This window comes from Gymnodraco acuticeps, unplaced genomic scaffold (genome assembly GCF_902827175.1).
Source record: "Gymnodraco acuticeps unplaced genomic scaffold, fGymAcu1.1, whole genome shotgun sequence".
In the NCBI taxonomy this organism is placed as follows: Eukaryota; Metazoa; Chordata; class Actinopteri; order Perciformes; family Bathydraconidae; genus Gymnodraco; species Gymnodraco acuticeps.
Genome location: NW_022992206.1, coordinates 104420 through 121435, shown reverse-complemented (window position 1 = coordinate 121435; position 17016 = coordinate 104420). Strand labels below are relative to the sequence as shown.

The following is a 17016-nucleotide window of genomic DNA, read 5'->3' as shown; positions in this document are numbered from 1 at the left end:
ATGAAACATAAAAACATAAACAGAACAACAAAAAGGACATCATACAGCATCATTACAGGGATTACAATTTACAATAACTATCCACATGAGCAGGTACCAACAGCTTCCGATTGAGTAGCATCCAACCGAGCTTTAAAAACATTTAGTGGCACCAGATTGCTCAGTTTCCATTTCAATTGCAGACTATTCCAAGACAGAGGAGCTGCGCATCTAAAAGCTATCTTCCCTAAGACAGTCCGAGCAGTTGGCACATTTAATAAAACTACAGCATGCGATCTCAGGCAGTAGCCACTTACAATTCGCTGTGAGATCAGGGAGCAGATGTAGGATGGAAGTTTCCCTAACATGGCTTTGTATATAAAAATGTACCAGTGACTGAGCCTCCGTAGTTAGCGAAGGCAAACCTGCCCTTGCATACAGGGTACAGTGATGGGTTAATGCTTTACAGTTTGTCACAAATGTCAGTGCGCTGTGATATGCAGCATCTAACTTGACCAGGCAATTGGCAGGTGCATTCATATAAATCAAATCACCATAGTCCAGCACAGGTAAAAAGGTCACAGTGACTAGCCTTTTCCTTGCCTCAAGCGAGAAACAGGACTTGTTCCTGTAGAAGAAACCTAGCCTAACCCTCAGCTTTTTAAGCAGGTTATTTACATGACGTTTAAAAGTGAGACAATCATCAAGCCAGATAGCAAGGTATTTGTAACAGGTAACCACTTCAATTTGTATTCCTTGCGTAGTTACAATATCTACAACAGGCTCTGGTGTCTTTTTAGCTTTTGAAAAGAGCATTACCTTGGTTTTATCAACATTTAAAAGAAGCTTTAGTTCAGAGAGCTGAGTCTGAATAATGTTAAAAACTGCTTAAAATGTAACACCAGCCTCCTTAATGGAGGGACCTGCACAGTACATCACGGTATCGTCCGCATAAAAATGTAAAGTTGCTCCATCGACATTTTCACCTAAACTATTGATGTAGATGGAGAATAAAAGTGGACCTAAAACAGAACCTTGAGGAACACCATTAGTAATGTTTAACCACTCAGAAGACAGCCCATCAAAATGAACACATTGGGACCTTTCAGAGAGGTAGTACACAAACCAACCCACTGCATGGCTGGATATGCCAATACTGAGTAGCCTCTGCTTTAAGATGCGATGATCGACGGTGTCAAACGCTTTGGAAAGGTCAATAAATAGAGCTGCACAACTCTGCTTATTATCTAAAATACTCGCCACATCATTCACCACTTTCATTGTGGCAGTGATGGTGCTGTGTTGCTTTCTGAAGCCTGACTGATGTTTAGACAGGATGTCATTTGTACATAAAAACACCTTTACCTGTTCACTCACTAGGTGTTCAAGAACCTTCGCCAGAACTGATAATTTACAGATGGGCCTATAATTATTTAAAAAAGTGGCCTCCCCACCTTTTAGTAGAGGCAGGACATACGCTGACTTCCACCATTTTGGAATTGTGTTTGAGCTGAGGGAGAGGTTAAAAAGAGTAGTAAGAGGTGGAGCAATAAAATCTGCAGCTATCTTTAAAAAGAAAGGCTCTACGTTGTCCGGGCCAGCCGGTTTCTTAGGATCTAACTTGGTTAAAGCTTCACGAACAACATCAACAGTAAAAGGAGTAAAACTAAAAGGGTTTTCCAAAACACGTTTTTCAGAGTCACGGACTGTGGTGTTCACAGAAGCAGAGTTAGTGACAGAATCAAACAGAGAGCCACAGGACACAAAATGCTCATTAAAACAATTTAACATAGTGGCCCTGTCCGATATAGTGCCAGATGCTGTGGTAATGCAAAGAGGTAGCTCATTACCATCATCCACTCAGAGTAGCTGACATTCTCGTGGATTCATCTTCTTATTACAGACACATGCATTTCCTAACATTCGGTCTATATGCTGTAAAATGTATTATCTCTTCGATTTACACAGGGCATCTATTGCACGTCTGTCCGTCCTGGGAGAGGGATCCCTCCTCTGTTGCTCTCCCTGAGGTTTCTCCCATTTTTTTCCCCTTAAACTGTGGGTTTTTCTCCGGAAGTTTTTCCTTGTACGATGTGAGGGTCTAAGGATAGAGGGTGTCGTTTTTCTCATACTGATATTCTGAACAATCTGTGCTGTTGTATTTGCTGTAAAGTGTCTCTACTGTAGGCTATTTTTATTATATGTACTGCACTTTGGCTCGACCAAAAATCGTTTATAAATGTGCTATATAAATAAAACTTGATTTGATTACGGATATCGATTTTATGGCTTTCCAAAATTTTCCAGGATTATTCAGGTTCTTTGTGGTAACTAACAGATAAGACTTAGATTTAGCACTTTTGATTTGCGATGTGAAGCTATTTCTTAGTTCCTAAAGCGTAGCCATTCTACCTCTGAGACTGATTTCCTAACCTTTGCCCAGGCCTTGTTTCTCTCATGTAGGAGACTAGATAATTCAGCAGAAAACCAAGGATTGTCTCGTCCCTTCACTCTAAATGTACGCAGGGGTGCATGTCTATCTATAATTTCCATAAAACCAAGATAAAAATAAGACCATGCGGTTTCCACATCAGCACACAGATCGATTTTACCCCAATCAAACCCAAACAGATCATGCACAAAACCCTGCTCCACAAAATGCTTTTTGTCTCTCTTACTGATAATGCGAGGTTTACCCTTTAGGACTTTTGTGTCCCTAATTGTGGCTAAAACACAGTGATCACTCAGATCATTTGCAAATACTCCCACAGATGAGTATTTATGGGGAACATTAGTTAAAATGAGATCAATTAGGGAGGATTTATTTGGGGACTTAATGTTAGGGCGAGTAGGACTGTCTATAATCTGAGTAACATTCAGAGAGATACAAAGGTTTTTTAAATCCTCTGACACAGAAGTTAAACAGTCCCAATTAAAATCACCAAGCAGCACTATTTCCTTGTCAAGTTGAGATAAAAGTTTTGCCAAAGAAGATAAAGAGTCCTTGACAGCTGAGGGCGGTCTGTAGCAGCCCACCACCATGACCTGTTGACCCTTTGCTACTTCGATATTTAAAGCAAAAAAATTCTAGTTGTTTACTAATAGATTTGGAAACCATCTTGGTTACACAAAACTTATTTTTCACATAAATGGCAACGCCACCACCTTTTTTAGGACGGTCGGTACGATATACACTATAACCATTTAAGTAGATGTCAGAGGCCAAAATAGATTTATCTAGCCTCGTTTCTGATAAGACAATCAGCATCAGTCGAGCTCGCCCAAATGCGGACAAAATCTAATTTAGGTAACAGACTGCGCACATTTAAGTGAATGAATCCCAACCCAGATCTAGAATTAAAATCAGCAGGAGTAGCTATCTGACTACTACTGCTGCTGGGCGGTCCAGGGTTTAGTTGTACATTCCTTGATAGTAATAATAACAAAAAAACCAAGCACCTTTTCCTCTTAACCGACACACATACATTGTCATCTGCTTTAAAGTCACCAGTAAACTCCGCAAAAGTGAGATTAGAGCTCAAGAAGGAGTCCTGAAGAACCATCATAGCAGGCAAGTGAGAAAGACAAACATTTGTCGAACTGAATGTCTGTGACAAGGCAACCAGTAATTGTTTGTGTAACACATCCGAACCTTTACAGGGGATGTCCACTGCGGGCGGTAGAACAGACCTTAATCCAGTCGACTTCTCAGGATGACGAGAGAACTTCTCATTGTCCAAAATAGCTAACAGGCATAGCAGAATCACGATATGGGCCATTTTCCCAGACCAGCACAGCATCCGGATAGGCGCGCAAGCAGGCCGAAACGTGGAGGCGCTCCGGACTCCGGTCTCTTCGCGATATCCCCGGTGCAGAACCTGCTCAGTCCAGCAGGATAGGCGAAGCAGGCTCAGCTCGAGGCGTAGAGGCGCACCGGTCTCTCCGCGATATCCCCGTGGTAAAACGTCCTCGGCACCGTAGAGCACGACAGGTGGAGCAGGTGGATACAGGCCTCCGCTACAGCAGGTGTAAAGCAGGCCGCAGCCCGAACGCGAAGCGCTCCGGCGTCTCCGTTACGCCCCCGGGGCAAAATCTCGCCAGGACAGCAGCACACGACAAGTGGAAGCAGGTCTCCGCCACAGCAGAACTGGACAGGTGGAAAAAAGGGGGCCCCGGCCCGAGCAACAATGTGTAGCCGCTCCGTCTCTCTGCGACTTCCCGGGGAAAAAAACCTCCCCACAGCAGCACAGCACAGGTGCACAGGTAAACCTCCTCTCCACGAAGAGAGGCAGCCCTGCCCCTCACTTTCCACGCTCCGTGAGGCGGATGAGAAAATGCGCTCCGATCGACGAGTGTAGAGTGTGGAATGCTGTGTGGTACAGGGTGTGGCAGCTGTGTGTACAAGTGTAAGCCTGATGACTCCCAGGTTGCGGACTTCATTGGACGGGGAGATGGAGCAGCCGTCAATGGAGAGAAGCAGGTCTCCAACCTTCTGGAGCTGCGCCTTGGGTGCCACAATCATGAGCTCTGTTTTATTGCTGTTGATTTTGAGCAGGTTTGATGACATCCAGTTTTGTATGTCCTGTAGGCAGTTGACAAGGGATTGAGGGAATCCATAGTTTCGTGCTCTCCACAAATATAAAACAGATTATTCAATAAGTATTCCATGGTGTTTTTCATTGTCATTTTCATTGATGGATAAAAACGAATGTTTGTTGTCCACGTATGACGTTAAATTGGCCGTGCTTCTTTCTACGGATTGATATGACTGCACAAAGTCCCTGGATCCTCCTCAGCAACGGTCTGCTAGTGAGAATCAACAACGTCTGAATGCCCAGATTGACCAATCGGAATCGAGTATCTACAGTAACTAAGCCATATAATCAGTTTTCTTTTAAGGTTGGAAAAGTGCTATAGTCCTAAGTGTTAGCAGAAAGTGCATAGATGCAAGTTAAAATTGACCTTTTGTGCAAATGAAGCATGTTCATTGCAAAGGAACATTTTTAATATATTGCACTAACTCTGCCCTGGGAACCCGGTCCCTTTGACCTGGGAGGATCCAATGCCTCGAAGAAAGGATGTTTTAAGCTCTCTAAAGTCACTCCTGCATTCCTTTAGACCTGCCTATAGAAGATATGTGCTGTTCACCAATGATCTTGCTGGCCACTTTAACAATAATACCCAGTCTTCTTTTGCTTTGGATGTTCAGAGTAATAAACCATTGCATATCTTAGATTCAGCATCCATGCAGTGTGTCTTTCTGGAGGCATTGGTTTGGGTTTGAATCTCTGCTGGAGTCTGGACATACTCACCACACTGCAAGGCTACAAGAGTCCTGACAACCGCTCAGCCGAATCGATCAATTAGGCGAAGAAATAATCCTCTACAAACTCCATCCCAGCTTGTTCACTGCATGATTGATTCTCCACACGTTACCAATACTTAGAAGGGATTATTGGCTGATTATTTGAGAAGCCACAAAACCATGTTCCGGAAATCTTTGAAAAGCCAGTTCTTTATCCAAAATAACATGTGGAGATTGATCAATGGGCTGTAATTCAGTCAGACAGATATTAAAGTGAAGATGAGTTATGATGGAGTGGAGGTGAATGGAGGAGTCTGCAGCAGCTCTCTCTGATCTGATGAATTTGTACTCTCCTCACTTCTCTCCTCTACACATCCTGATGACCTTTGCACTTTTTCTCTTCCTTATCTGTCACATCTATTTCTGTTTAAAATCATGTCTTTGTTTTAATGTGGCTACTCAACATTACTGGATAAAAAAAGAAGCTTTGCATTGTTTTCTCCAAAAGCATTTAAATACCTCAAATAGAAACTTTTCTGTGAGAAAAAAGCCATCCACATCTGTCACAGAAAAGAAGGGACGGTTGACTTTAAAAACTTTTCCAATTACAGAATTGATTGTTTCAAAATGCTCAGTGATTCACTAATTGCATTGAAACTGATGGTGGCTTTGTTGGTCCCATCTTTATGTATGAGGCGCTGTTCTGGACAGAAGTCAAACCAAATTATTTGGGGGAGAGATGTGAAGTGGAAGCAGCATGTGTGGGGGTGGGGGGGGGGTGGAATGTGTATTAGAAAAAGCTTCTGCAGGCAAATGAATGATCTGTTTGTGCAGCATTTGTTCAACAGTTATGCAAGAGTGGTGCTGGTCAAATATATTGATGAACCTGATGCACTATTTCTCAACCATTGCTGAATCCAATACTAAGGTGTCTTGCACACCACCTTTTTCGGTTTTCTGTGGTAATGCGTTTACCTTTTCAACTTGTAAGAGTCAGAAAGGATATCAATAAGCCTTTACAAAACGTCCAAGTATTTATACGTCCAAGCAGTTAGTTGAAAGAACAATACCACACCCGTGTGTTGAGTGCAGAGTCAGGACAGGTCATAGTTAGCCTATAGCTTAGCATAAAAACAAACAGTTTATCTGTCCACCCAGCAGTCTTGTGTAGCGTTTACACTGGTTGCCTGACTTCATGCTAAGCTAATTTCATATTTGAAGTTCCATACTAAGAGTGTCAATCTTCACACAATTCTCTAAAAGACAGCAGACTAAACTATTAAATTATATCTTATATCTTGCAAGCACATTCAGAAACCAATGATCTACATTAAGCGGATACTTTCGTTCTCAGTGCGACAGTAGTCTCATGAACATTTATAACATGCTATTTTCAATTCCTTTCATGTTGGTTGCTTTCTTTCAAAATGACTCCTGTGGTGGTCTATTATTTAAGAAATGCCAGCATTTAAAAAAATACCTCATGTTACTGACTTGCCAAGATTTAATTGGTTAAAGACAGGCAATCCTCATGATACGCATTTTTAAATAATTATCATCCGATAAAACAGACCAGTCTCTGCCAGTCTTTTTTTTTTTTTTTTAATCCGATGACGTTATCAGTGATTTTAAGCTGATTAATTACCGAAATAACATCAACCATTTTAACTCGCCATTTTGACGAGTCACATGACTTATTTTACCGGAAGTGACGTGAACTATGCGTTTGGTGTCGAGGACAAATTGACGTATGTGCTTTGTTCATGTTGTTTACTCTCACAGTTCTATTGAAATATGCCTCATTGTATCGCAAAACATTGCTAAGAAGAAAGGGCTATACCCGTCAAATGTACCCACCTTTCATTTATTGGTTCAACCAAAGAGGTGCGTTTCACATCTTTCATGGCAACCAGTGCTGTTGTCAATACAGCTTTTTCTAACACCACAGTGTCGATTTCCCTGTGTAAACATATGCAATCCAAGTCGTCTGTGAACAGGGCGGTGGTGGCGAAGTCCATAGGGACTTGACTTGGCAACTGGAAGGTCACTAGTTCAAGTCCCGGAAAGACCAAGTGCTACCGAGGTGTCCCTGAGCAAGGCACTGCTCCCCGGGCGCCGTACATAATGGCAGCCCACTGCTCCTAACACTAGGATGGGTCAAATGCAGAGAAACCGTTTCGTAGTACACCTACTACGTAATGACAATAACTTCTTCTTCTTCTTCTTCTTCTTCTTCTTCTTCTTCTTCTTCTTCTTCTTCTTCTTCTTCTTCTTCTTCTTCTTCTTCCTTTTCTTCTTCTTCTTCCTCTTCTTCTTCTTCTTCTTCTTCTTCCTCTCTTCTTATCTTCTTCTTCTTTCTTCTTCTTCTTCTTCTCTTCTTCTTCTTCTTCGTCTTCTTCTTCCTCTTCTTCTTCTTCTTCTTCTTCTTCTTCTTCTTCTTCTTCTTCTTCTTCTTATTATTATTATTATTATTATTATTATTATTATTATTATTATTATTAACCGGTTCCAGAGCCAGTTCCGGGCTATAGCCTGATCTATCTCTGGTTCTTCCTGTTTCAGCCGCAGCGGAGCCGGCTCTAAACACCGAAAACCGGTTCTTAGCTGACCCCACTTGGCTGCTTGGCAAGAACCACGCTCACGTCAGAAGGGGGCTAGATTAACCTGAGCAATAACAGTTTATGGCGAGTACGGAAAATGAAAGTTGTAACAAGCAGTAGCGCTGAGCAAAGTGACTAGAACGCAACCACACACTTATAAAAAATTAACACACTTTATAAAGTCTGGCAACACTAACCAGGCTTCGTGTGATTCTGTTTATTTGTACCTCCGTTCGCTGTTATTGATCATTGTGGAGAGGAGGCAGAAGTGTTGTTTTGTATTATAGCTATCAGATGGAATCAATACACGGGCTGCACAGGTTGTCATGTCCGACTATCACAAGTAGAATCATAATGAAAAATACGCCGGTAAAATGTGCCTGTAGAAAACGGCTTATGTCACAATAGGATAGCAACAAGTAGTCAAGATAGTCAGTTTAGCTTCGGTTGCTGTTGCATAACTGTGGTCAACTCAGCCGTCTCTCGCGTTTGCTTAGTCAAATCAGCAGCTATTCCTTTTTGAGTGCGCAATTAATAGTGCCTTTACGGTAATCGCTATTTCCTGTATTTTGGCTCATTCGTCATGACAGATTGACCTCCCTCATACCTGTAGATCAGTGTTTCTCAAACGTTTTCATACCAAGGACCACTTAACCAATAAAAAAACACTCGCGGACCACCTAACTCTACAAATATCCAAAAACACATCGTTTTTTACAAATCGCCTGAAAACGGTACAAACAAGTGGCCACATGTGTGATGAAGGTGTTGTGCTGGGCTATATCATGCAATCGAAAGTGAAACTTAAGCTCGCTCCATTGCGGAGATATTCCCGCGAGAGTGCGGAAAACTTAAATGTATTTATTTATTTCAAATGTGAAATTTTACCAATATACTCACGGACCACTAGGGGGCGCTCACGGACCACCAGTGGTCCGCGGACCACACTTTGAGAAGCACTGCTAGATCGAACGGGATCTGTTACTGTTTATTGCTTTTGACTCTACACAATTGGACTCTCTATATACAACATTTCATTACAATTATGTTGATCAACAGAAATAGGAGTGAGCCCTCTTTCCTATCACCCTGACCACTCTGACCAATCACAGTCTAAACAAGCTCTCTACCTTTTTTGTTTAGGTATGTTTGTTATTACTTTGGAAGCTGAGACACTGAAGTAATAACATCAGAGCTATGGTGATTGTCTCTCTTTGGGGCAAACAGCAGACTAATTGGTCCCATCTCCTCTCGAGTAGATGTTCCAGGAGACGGGCACAATCTCATTAGGCAGAGCCGAGCAGTAACCGCCAGCTGTGTGGGGAGAAGAAGTCCCCTTGTCCATGTTGAGCTGGCCAGCAGGCATAAATCCTTCCATGGAGACTGTTAGGCATTTGAAAACCTTGTCAGCTAGGAATTGTAAGGATGAAGATATGTGTGTGATGTGTGTGTGTGTGTGTGTGTGTGGTGTGTGTGTGTGTGTGTGGTGTGTGTGTGTGTGTGTGTGTGTGTGGGTGTGTGTGATGTTGTGTGGTGTGTGTGTGTGTGTGTGTGCTGTGTGTGGTGTGTGTGTGTGTGTGTGTGTGTGTGTGTGTGTGTGTGTGTGTGTGTGTGTGTGTGTGTTGTGTGTGTGTGTGTGTGTGTGTGTGTGTGTGTTGTGTGTGTGTGTGTGTGTGTGTGTGTGTGTGTGTGTGTGTGTGTGTGTGTGTGTGTGTGTGTGTGGTGTGTGTGTGTGTGTGTGTGTGTGTGTGTGTGTGTGTGTGTGTGTGTGTGTGTGTGTGTGTGTGTGTGTGTGTGTGTGTGTGTGTGTGTGTGTGTGTGTGTGTGTGTGTGTGTGTGTGTGAGATGTATGTTGTTATCCTTTTTGGACAAAAACATCTCCTTATGATGAATACCGGTGCAGCTGAGGTCTGCTGTCGCCACAGTGACTCTAGATTTGCTATTAACTATAAGTATTGCCCTCTTCTCTGAAACTGCAGTAGCCAGGTGGCTGAGTAATGCTCAACATGCCTGCAAAATTATATTGGAAAAGGTCATCCAAAGGCTGGCCTCACAGCTTAGCCAGAATTCTTCTTACCATAATTGTACTTGAATAACAACCTGTTTAAAGGCTCATCCACTTGGCGGCATTATCGCCTGAACATTTTATTAGAATGAAACATTTGGTCAGCAAGTTTGATTACAGCAATAATTAAAAAGACATGTTGAATCTATGGTTAAGGACCATTTGCAAACTTGTTAATCAAGTATAAAGCCAAGTAATGAAATGCCACAATACTGCACTGACAATAGAAGCATGTAGAATGACAACTACAGTTAACACCACTAATTCCTCATGTGTTTTACTGTCATTATTGACTTGCATTATGTCCATAGAAATTACAGAGGTGTCATCTTGTCTATTTCAAGTGGATGGGCAGCAGATGGAGCAGAAATAAACTTGAGTGGCCAATGCCTCTCCCATTGTGACATCACTGAGAATTGAAAAATGTGACTGTAGCAGTTATTGAATACACAGTGAAGCTGTTTTACTGAACCTAGGATCTGCTTTGCACAAGTCCCTTTCCTAAATCCTTTATATCCTAAAATGTAAGGGTGTATTCACTGTTGGCTCTTCTTCTACAAACAAGCTCTTGGTTTTTCCATCAATTATTAATAAATGTGTTTTGCAAAGAGCAAACCCCTCCATTTCAGCCAGTCCCATTGCCACCAATCACTTAGAGCGGGAATGTGATCTCCCATTCTTTCTTCTAATAGAGCTCCTCTGCAGCCTCCACCTTTACATCTTATGTTATTGCAATGTCAAGGAAAGCAAACCGTCATCATCACTAATCAATCCCTCAGCCGGCAGGTCTGACAAAGTACACGGTTGAAGCTATTAAGGTACTTGTCAACAGCACTTTCCACAGTGTGCTGCCTTTGGCTTTCAATCTAATCAGAGCCATAAGAGCCTGCTGACACCACGCAGGATCTCTCCTCTTCAGCTCCAGCTCATCATGTGAGGGCATTAAATGTTTATCATCACCTACCCGCATGTTTAGGCATGACTCCAGTTTTATTTTTCATCTCATTTTTAATTGATTGGACTCTTACAGGAGGCAGTGTTAATTCCCGGCTACTTGTGTAGCTCACACTCACTCTGAAGAGCTCCAGATCTTTTGCTTCATTACAGAAAGTGAAGGACTCCGCCAGTGAGTTATCCACCTCATTAGACGTTCTATCCATCTGACAACAAGGATGGACAAGTTGCTTTGTTCTTTTTCCGCTGAGTGGTAAAGGCTACTAGTGTCAGGTTTCAAACTGCAGTCCTTGTTTCTTGTCCTTCGCTCAGGGCTCCTGCCAAAGTGATGGCACCTTGTTACGGCCCGTCCACACAGCGGCGTGCGTTCACTTTGAATGGGGTGACATCACTTTTCACCGAACTGCATTGTGGGAAGCGACGTGGAGCTTTGCTGCCGTGGTTCACTGCAAAAGTTGAGCAATGTTCAACTTTTGAAGCCTCGGCAGAAGCGTCAGCCAATCAAATCATATGCCAGTACAAGCTCTAGCCAATCAAACCGCTGCTTGTGTGTCAGGGGCGGGAGATTCATGTGATTGGTTGTTGGTCGAGTTTCAGACACGCCCACCGGCAATCTTCAAGGCACACCGCTGTGTGGACGGGCCGTAATGCCTCTTATTAGTCTCAAAACAAAAGATGGTTGAGTTCTTCTGCACTATTGTGACTTCCATAACTCCCCTAGCTATCTATTTATCCTTGAAGCTTTGCATCACCACTCCTTGCACTATTGCAAGGTAGAGGCTGAGAGTGGACGCTGGCATAGACTGTTCGCCGCTTCTCCAGCTGCACCTAGTAGTGTTTTTGTTTGTTTGTCTGTTTGTCGTTCTTTCAGCGACCTTGGGTCCCGTGAAAAGCGCTTTATAAATTCCATTTATTATTATTATTATTATTATTATTATAATACATTCAACAATCGTACTGACTTGAGGAAAAATAGATAGCTGTGAAACATTTATGAAACCTCAGGAATTCCAGTGGTAAACTTGTATTCAGAGTGGGAGAAGTAAGAAAGCTTTCCCAAGTTATTCATGTCGTATTTGTTTCACTGTGTTATTTCTCTACCTACATAACACAAATCAACATGTTGGAGCCAATTTGTGAAATACAATAATTTATTGACTTTATCTAGCATTATAATTCAGTCGATGGTCATGGATGAATGCACTTTTGACGGGTAAAAAGATAAAACACTTGTGGGTAATTTTCAAGAAACAGAAGAGTGCAAGACTTTGTGGCTCAGCTAATTAGAGAAGGTACACTAAAAATCAAACAATGTTTATTTTTGTTTTGAACAAAAATCCAGTGATTATAATATCACAAAATTACTTTTTTTTCTCTCTCTCTCTACTACTTGAGTGTCTTCTGTATTTTATTCAGCAGCAAATATAAACAACCTTTGAATGTTTGAATAAGGCTTGTATAAGACTTGCAGATGATGTAATCAGTCTTATGTAACAACAATATATACTCTTTACCCATTTAAGACACTCATTTACAAAATCATACTTGCATAAAATGATTCTGATGCTTGATTGTGTGCATAACATTGACACTTAATGACATCAATGATTATATGCATATTAACCTTAGAATAAACAACGTATTTGCATTGCATGGGCATTGATTTAATACAGCTGTGCTTTTTTTGCAGCAATAATTTTTACCATAACTAAAACCATCATTCAAATGAACATTGAGTCACAGCTATGATTAATGTGCCGGCGTTATTTGTCTTAATGTGTCAGTATTATTAAACTCCTACATTAGTTATACTTGTTTCACTATAGGAGGCTACGCTCATACACTGGGATGTCATTTTTCCTTTCGTTCCACATCTGACGAAGTGTGTTGTTACCATGGTAACCACAGCCTTATCACACTTACATGAGTATAATTTAGGCTGCCAACATTTATTGGAAAAATGTAGAGTTTAAAAGTGCAATTGTAAATCAGGGGAAACTTGTTGAGGCATTTATATATTTCTTAACAGGTAATTACTTGTCCGCATAATTATGGGTGCATGCTAATTATAAGACGATAGCTGAAAAAATATAAGCGAGGAAGAATTAAATGTGGTATGCATAATGCGTTTTCATTTTCAAGATATGGAAAAAGAAAGAACTCTATCTGAACCCCTCAACACATGCAAAAGGAGGTAATATTTAATATGAACATATGGAGGAGGGTATTCTCTGCATCCATTATACCCAGGAATGTACTTTAAAATAAAAATATATTTAAAATAATATGCAATGTATATTTGGATATCTATAAATGATAAAAAAAACTTTGATAGAGATGCTAAAGAGTAGAGAATATTTATTTTGTATTAAATATTTTTTCAACAAGGAGATTAAGAATCTCTTGAGATTAAGAATCTCTTTTTCAAGGGAGCCCTGCCAAGAAAGACAGCAGCCAAAATAAAAACACATTGACAAACAGAAAAGACAAATATTAAAAGGAAACAAATATCACGGAAAGGGAAAATAGTCAGTTTTCTATAGAAGCGCAATGTTAGATAGTGATGTCACTATGATACTGAGGTAAACAAAGAAGTCCTCTTTAGGCGTTTCAGGAGGGGTTGATGAGTGTGTTTTAAGTCTTTCTGCAACATAATTCATTTTGAGGGTACAGAATACACAAATGTCCAATAGTAAAAGTGTGTGTGACTTCTTAAAGATATACATATTTAGTTAAACTGTTTTTTCTTGCACACCTCACTGCTGACCGTCACTATGATAATTCTTACAAATTATCTTAATATAAATGTTTTGACATATGCTATAGATTTACTCAAATGGTACAATATTTTACATTTGACCTAACACAGTGTTTTTGCTCTTTGCAAGTGTTTGCTCAGCTCAAAGTGCACTTCCAAAAAATATTTGTGAAGGAGCCTGTGGAGCCGGTAAAATGTGTTAGTTAGTTCCTCCCATCATCTCTGTTACTGCCTCCAGACCAGACCACATGATATATTGTATTAATTCCCTCTAGTTTATTTATCTGCCTCCTGCCTCGGTCCTGCTTCTCCAGCTTCTCCAGCTTCTCCAGCTTCTCCACAACTGAGCAGCAAATTGGTCACATATAAAGCTGTAAATGTTGTAAGACCTGAGCCGCTTTGCTTCCTTCCGTTTTTTGAATCCCAGGTGTTTGTCGATTGGTAACATCCTTGTCTCCTAACTCGCTCAGTCACAGTGTCAGTGATTTTCTACTGTTATTTGCAAATATACCGAAAGTTCTCGGTTTACTAAAACTCATTACATTCTCTGCAAAACCCAACAAAGGCCTCTCCTTGACTCCTACACTCCATTTGCTATTTCTTCTTTATATTCATTCTTTATGTGTGTAATAGGCAGTTTCTCTGAGCACACGCACTGCTATTGATTTGAAAACTATGTAATTGTTCACCGGCATTACTGCAAGACTCTCACTGAGCAAATGTGCCTACAATATGTGAAGAATTACACTAAAATGATTATTACAGTGTTTTTCTTTGCCCAGATTAGCCCTGTGGAGAAAATAAATCCATAAAAGCAACTATGTTTTATTACAGCGACAATGTCTCAGCAGTCTTTCTGGTTCCTTCTTAAGAACATTCTGTAATTTAAATTGTAACATTATTTGAAAGGGAATTATTTATAACTATAATCCAACAAAAACATGAAATGATTCTTCCAGTGAGGTAATTGTCCTCTGAGATAACAAAAAGATGGCCCTTCTTGCTAGCGAGACCAGACAGGCTGATGGTTATTTTCTTCTGTTAGCAGGTATTTTCCCCGTTTAGTGATTAACGGGGCCCCTACTATGCTTTTTGGTTTATTTTCTGTAGTGTGCTATATCGTTTTTGGTTAAGGCAAGGCAAGTAGCACCTTTCAACACAAGGCAATTCAAAGTGCTTTACAAAAATGAAAGACATTAAAGTTGGGGTAGGTCATTTTGGAGAAACCAGCTTGAGTGCGCTAGAATTTGAAAATACACAGCCGGAACAAATCTGCCACTTCGTTACAGAGCCCCTCCTCCAACACACACGAACGTGCACATGACTAATGAGGGCACGAGGTGAGTTTGTGCACAGATGGAAGGCTGACAGGCAGGTAGGCCATCCAGTTACTTTTAGCCGGGCCGGCTCAATGATTGGTCGTGCTTTTTACAGTACCACGGCTTCCACAGATGACGTTTTTTATGGATTTTTTGTCAAAGCACTTAAGATATTCTTTGCTATCGGGATGTTAAGAGCATTCCATGGAATATAACAAAAAGTGTATCTCGAGCCGGTTTCTCAAACTTACCTACCCCACCTTTAAGAAAATGGCATTTTAAAAAAACAGTCATTAAAAAGCAAAGATGATCAAATAAACATTAAAAGACAAAATACATGAATAAAAGTTACAGTGCAGTTTAAGATATGAATAGTTCAATTAAAAGCAGCGGCAAAAAGAAAAGTCTTCAGCCTGGATTTAAAAGTAGTCAGAGTTGCAGCGGACCTGGGAGTTTGTTCCAGATATTTGGAGCATAATAACTGAACGCTGCTTTACCATGTTTAGTTCTGACTCTGGGGACAGTAAGCTGACCAGTCCCTGAAGACCTGAGAGATCTGGATGGTTCATAATTTAGCAGGAGGTCAGAAATGTATTTTGGGCCTAAACCATTCAGTGCTTTATAAACCAGCAGCAGTATTTTGAAATCTATTCTTTGACACACAGGAAGCCAGTGTAAAGACTTCAGAACAGGAGTGATGTGATCCACTTTCTTAGTGTTAGTGAGGACTCGAGCAGCGGCGTTCTGAATCAGCTGCAGCTTTCTAATGGATTTTAGTGAGACCTGTAAAGACACCATTACAAGTTTTTCCAAATCCTGCTGTGACATTAGTCTTTTAATCCTAGATATGTTCTTTAGGTGATAGTAGGCTGATTTTGTAACTGTTTTAATGTGACTGTTGAAACTCAGGTCAGAGTCCTTGACTGTATGTCAATGGTCTGCAAAGGTTATAAACCCAGAGATCCCTCAAACCCCTGACTGGTGTTGACTGCACCAGGTAATGTGGTCCGGCCAATCAAGAGGACTGTAATGTGCTCAGGGTTCAATCACCCTCCCCTCTGTCATCTAATGGAGCATAGGTCTGGCAAGAAATCACTAGATTTGGATTTTCATAGCAGAGTGATGAATTGGTTTTCTTGGTTTGCGTGCGTTTTGGCCAAAGCACATGTTTATCTGATTTCCCTGCTGAAAATTGTTGTTATTGTTGTGTGTCATTGGGGCATATACTTGGATGCTGTTTTTCTTTGACTAATTGTTGGAAGGCTGCATTCTGCGGCTGGGTACGGACTTGTTTATGCCCGTGTTGCTTCCACTCAAGCAATATTCTCCTAATGCTTAATTTATTGGCAGCGGCTGACTTTTTCTGAGGTGCCAGTGAGAGCAAATGTTGAGCAGCTCAACAGTGTGAACTGGATTGAATTGTTTAAGGCGCCTGGCTGATCTCTGGAGGAGGTCTGCCTGTCAAAGATGGCTCTGCGTGGTCACCAAGGAGACGAGAAGGGTTTATATATTGTTATTGCCTGACGACCAGACCCTCTCTGTGGTTGTTTAGCGCTACAGGTCTACATCTGGATTCAGCCTGTATAGCAAAGACATCTTCTTACTGTCATCAAGATTTCTTCCTACTGTCTAAATCTGTGATCTTTTCTAGCGTAAAGCAAAATGACTGAATACATGCAGAAAATAAATTAATCCATGCAGGATAAATATAAAATGTTTGTTCTTCTGTTAAAATTGATTTAAATACACAGCTTGCTCTCTAATCTTAAAGGGTCTATTACAGTAAGGGATTATTCTCTGTCATGTACGGCATGAAGACAGTAGATATTTTAGCGTTTTTAGGCGATTAACCATTTGTCAGTTTTTATTAATGGATTATGTCATTAAGTACCACATTTGTGATGTGTCAGTTGACAGAAAACTCTATTTGATAATCATTTAAGTCATTTATTAAGCAAAAAAAAAGAAACAAATGTATTCTCTGTTTCAAGCTTATCAGATGGGAAAATGTATATGTTTGATATAATATTATTAAA

At 40.8% G+C, this 17016-nt stretch overlaps 2 protein-coding genes across 3 annotated transcripts in view; one reads left to right on the top strand and one right to left on the bottom strand.

The window, feature by feature from the left end:
* Positions 1 to 17016, top strand: part of LOC117539535 (membrane-associated guanylate kinase, WW and PDZ domain-containing protein 3-like) — a 162908-nt gene that overhangs the window by 41636 nt on the left and 104256 nt on the right. The window lies entirely within an intron of this gene.
* Positions 2830 to 7390, bottom strand: LOC117539536. The gene is made up of 2 exons (XM_034205740.1): positions 7142 to 7390; positions 2830 to 4561 (listed from the first exon to the last, which is right to left on the bottom strand). Exon 2 carries the CDS (start codon positions 4544 to 4546, stop codon positions 3890 to 3892), a length of 657 nt encoding a protein of 218 aa, XP_034061631.1. The 5' UTR covers positions 4547 to 4561; positions 7142 to 7390; the 3' UTR covers positions 2830 to 3889.

What these genes read in the sequence shown, in the direction of transcription:
- LOC117539536 (XM_034205740.1), bottom strand. Translation starts at nt 4,546, where the DNA reads ATGTCATCAAACCTGCTCAAAATCAACAGCAATAAAACAGAGCTCATG.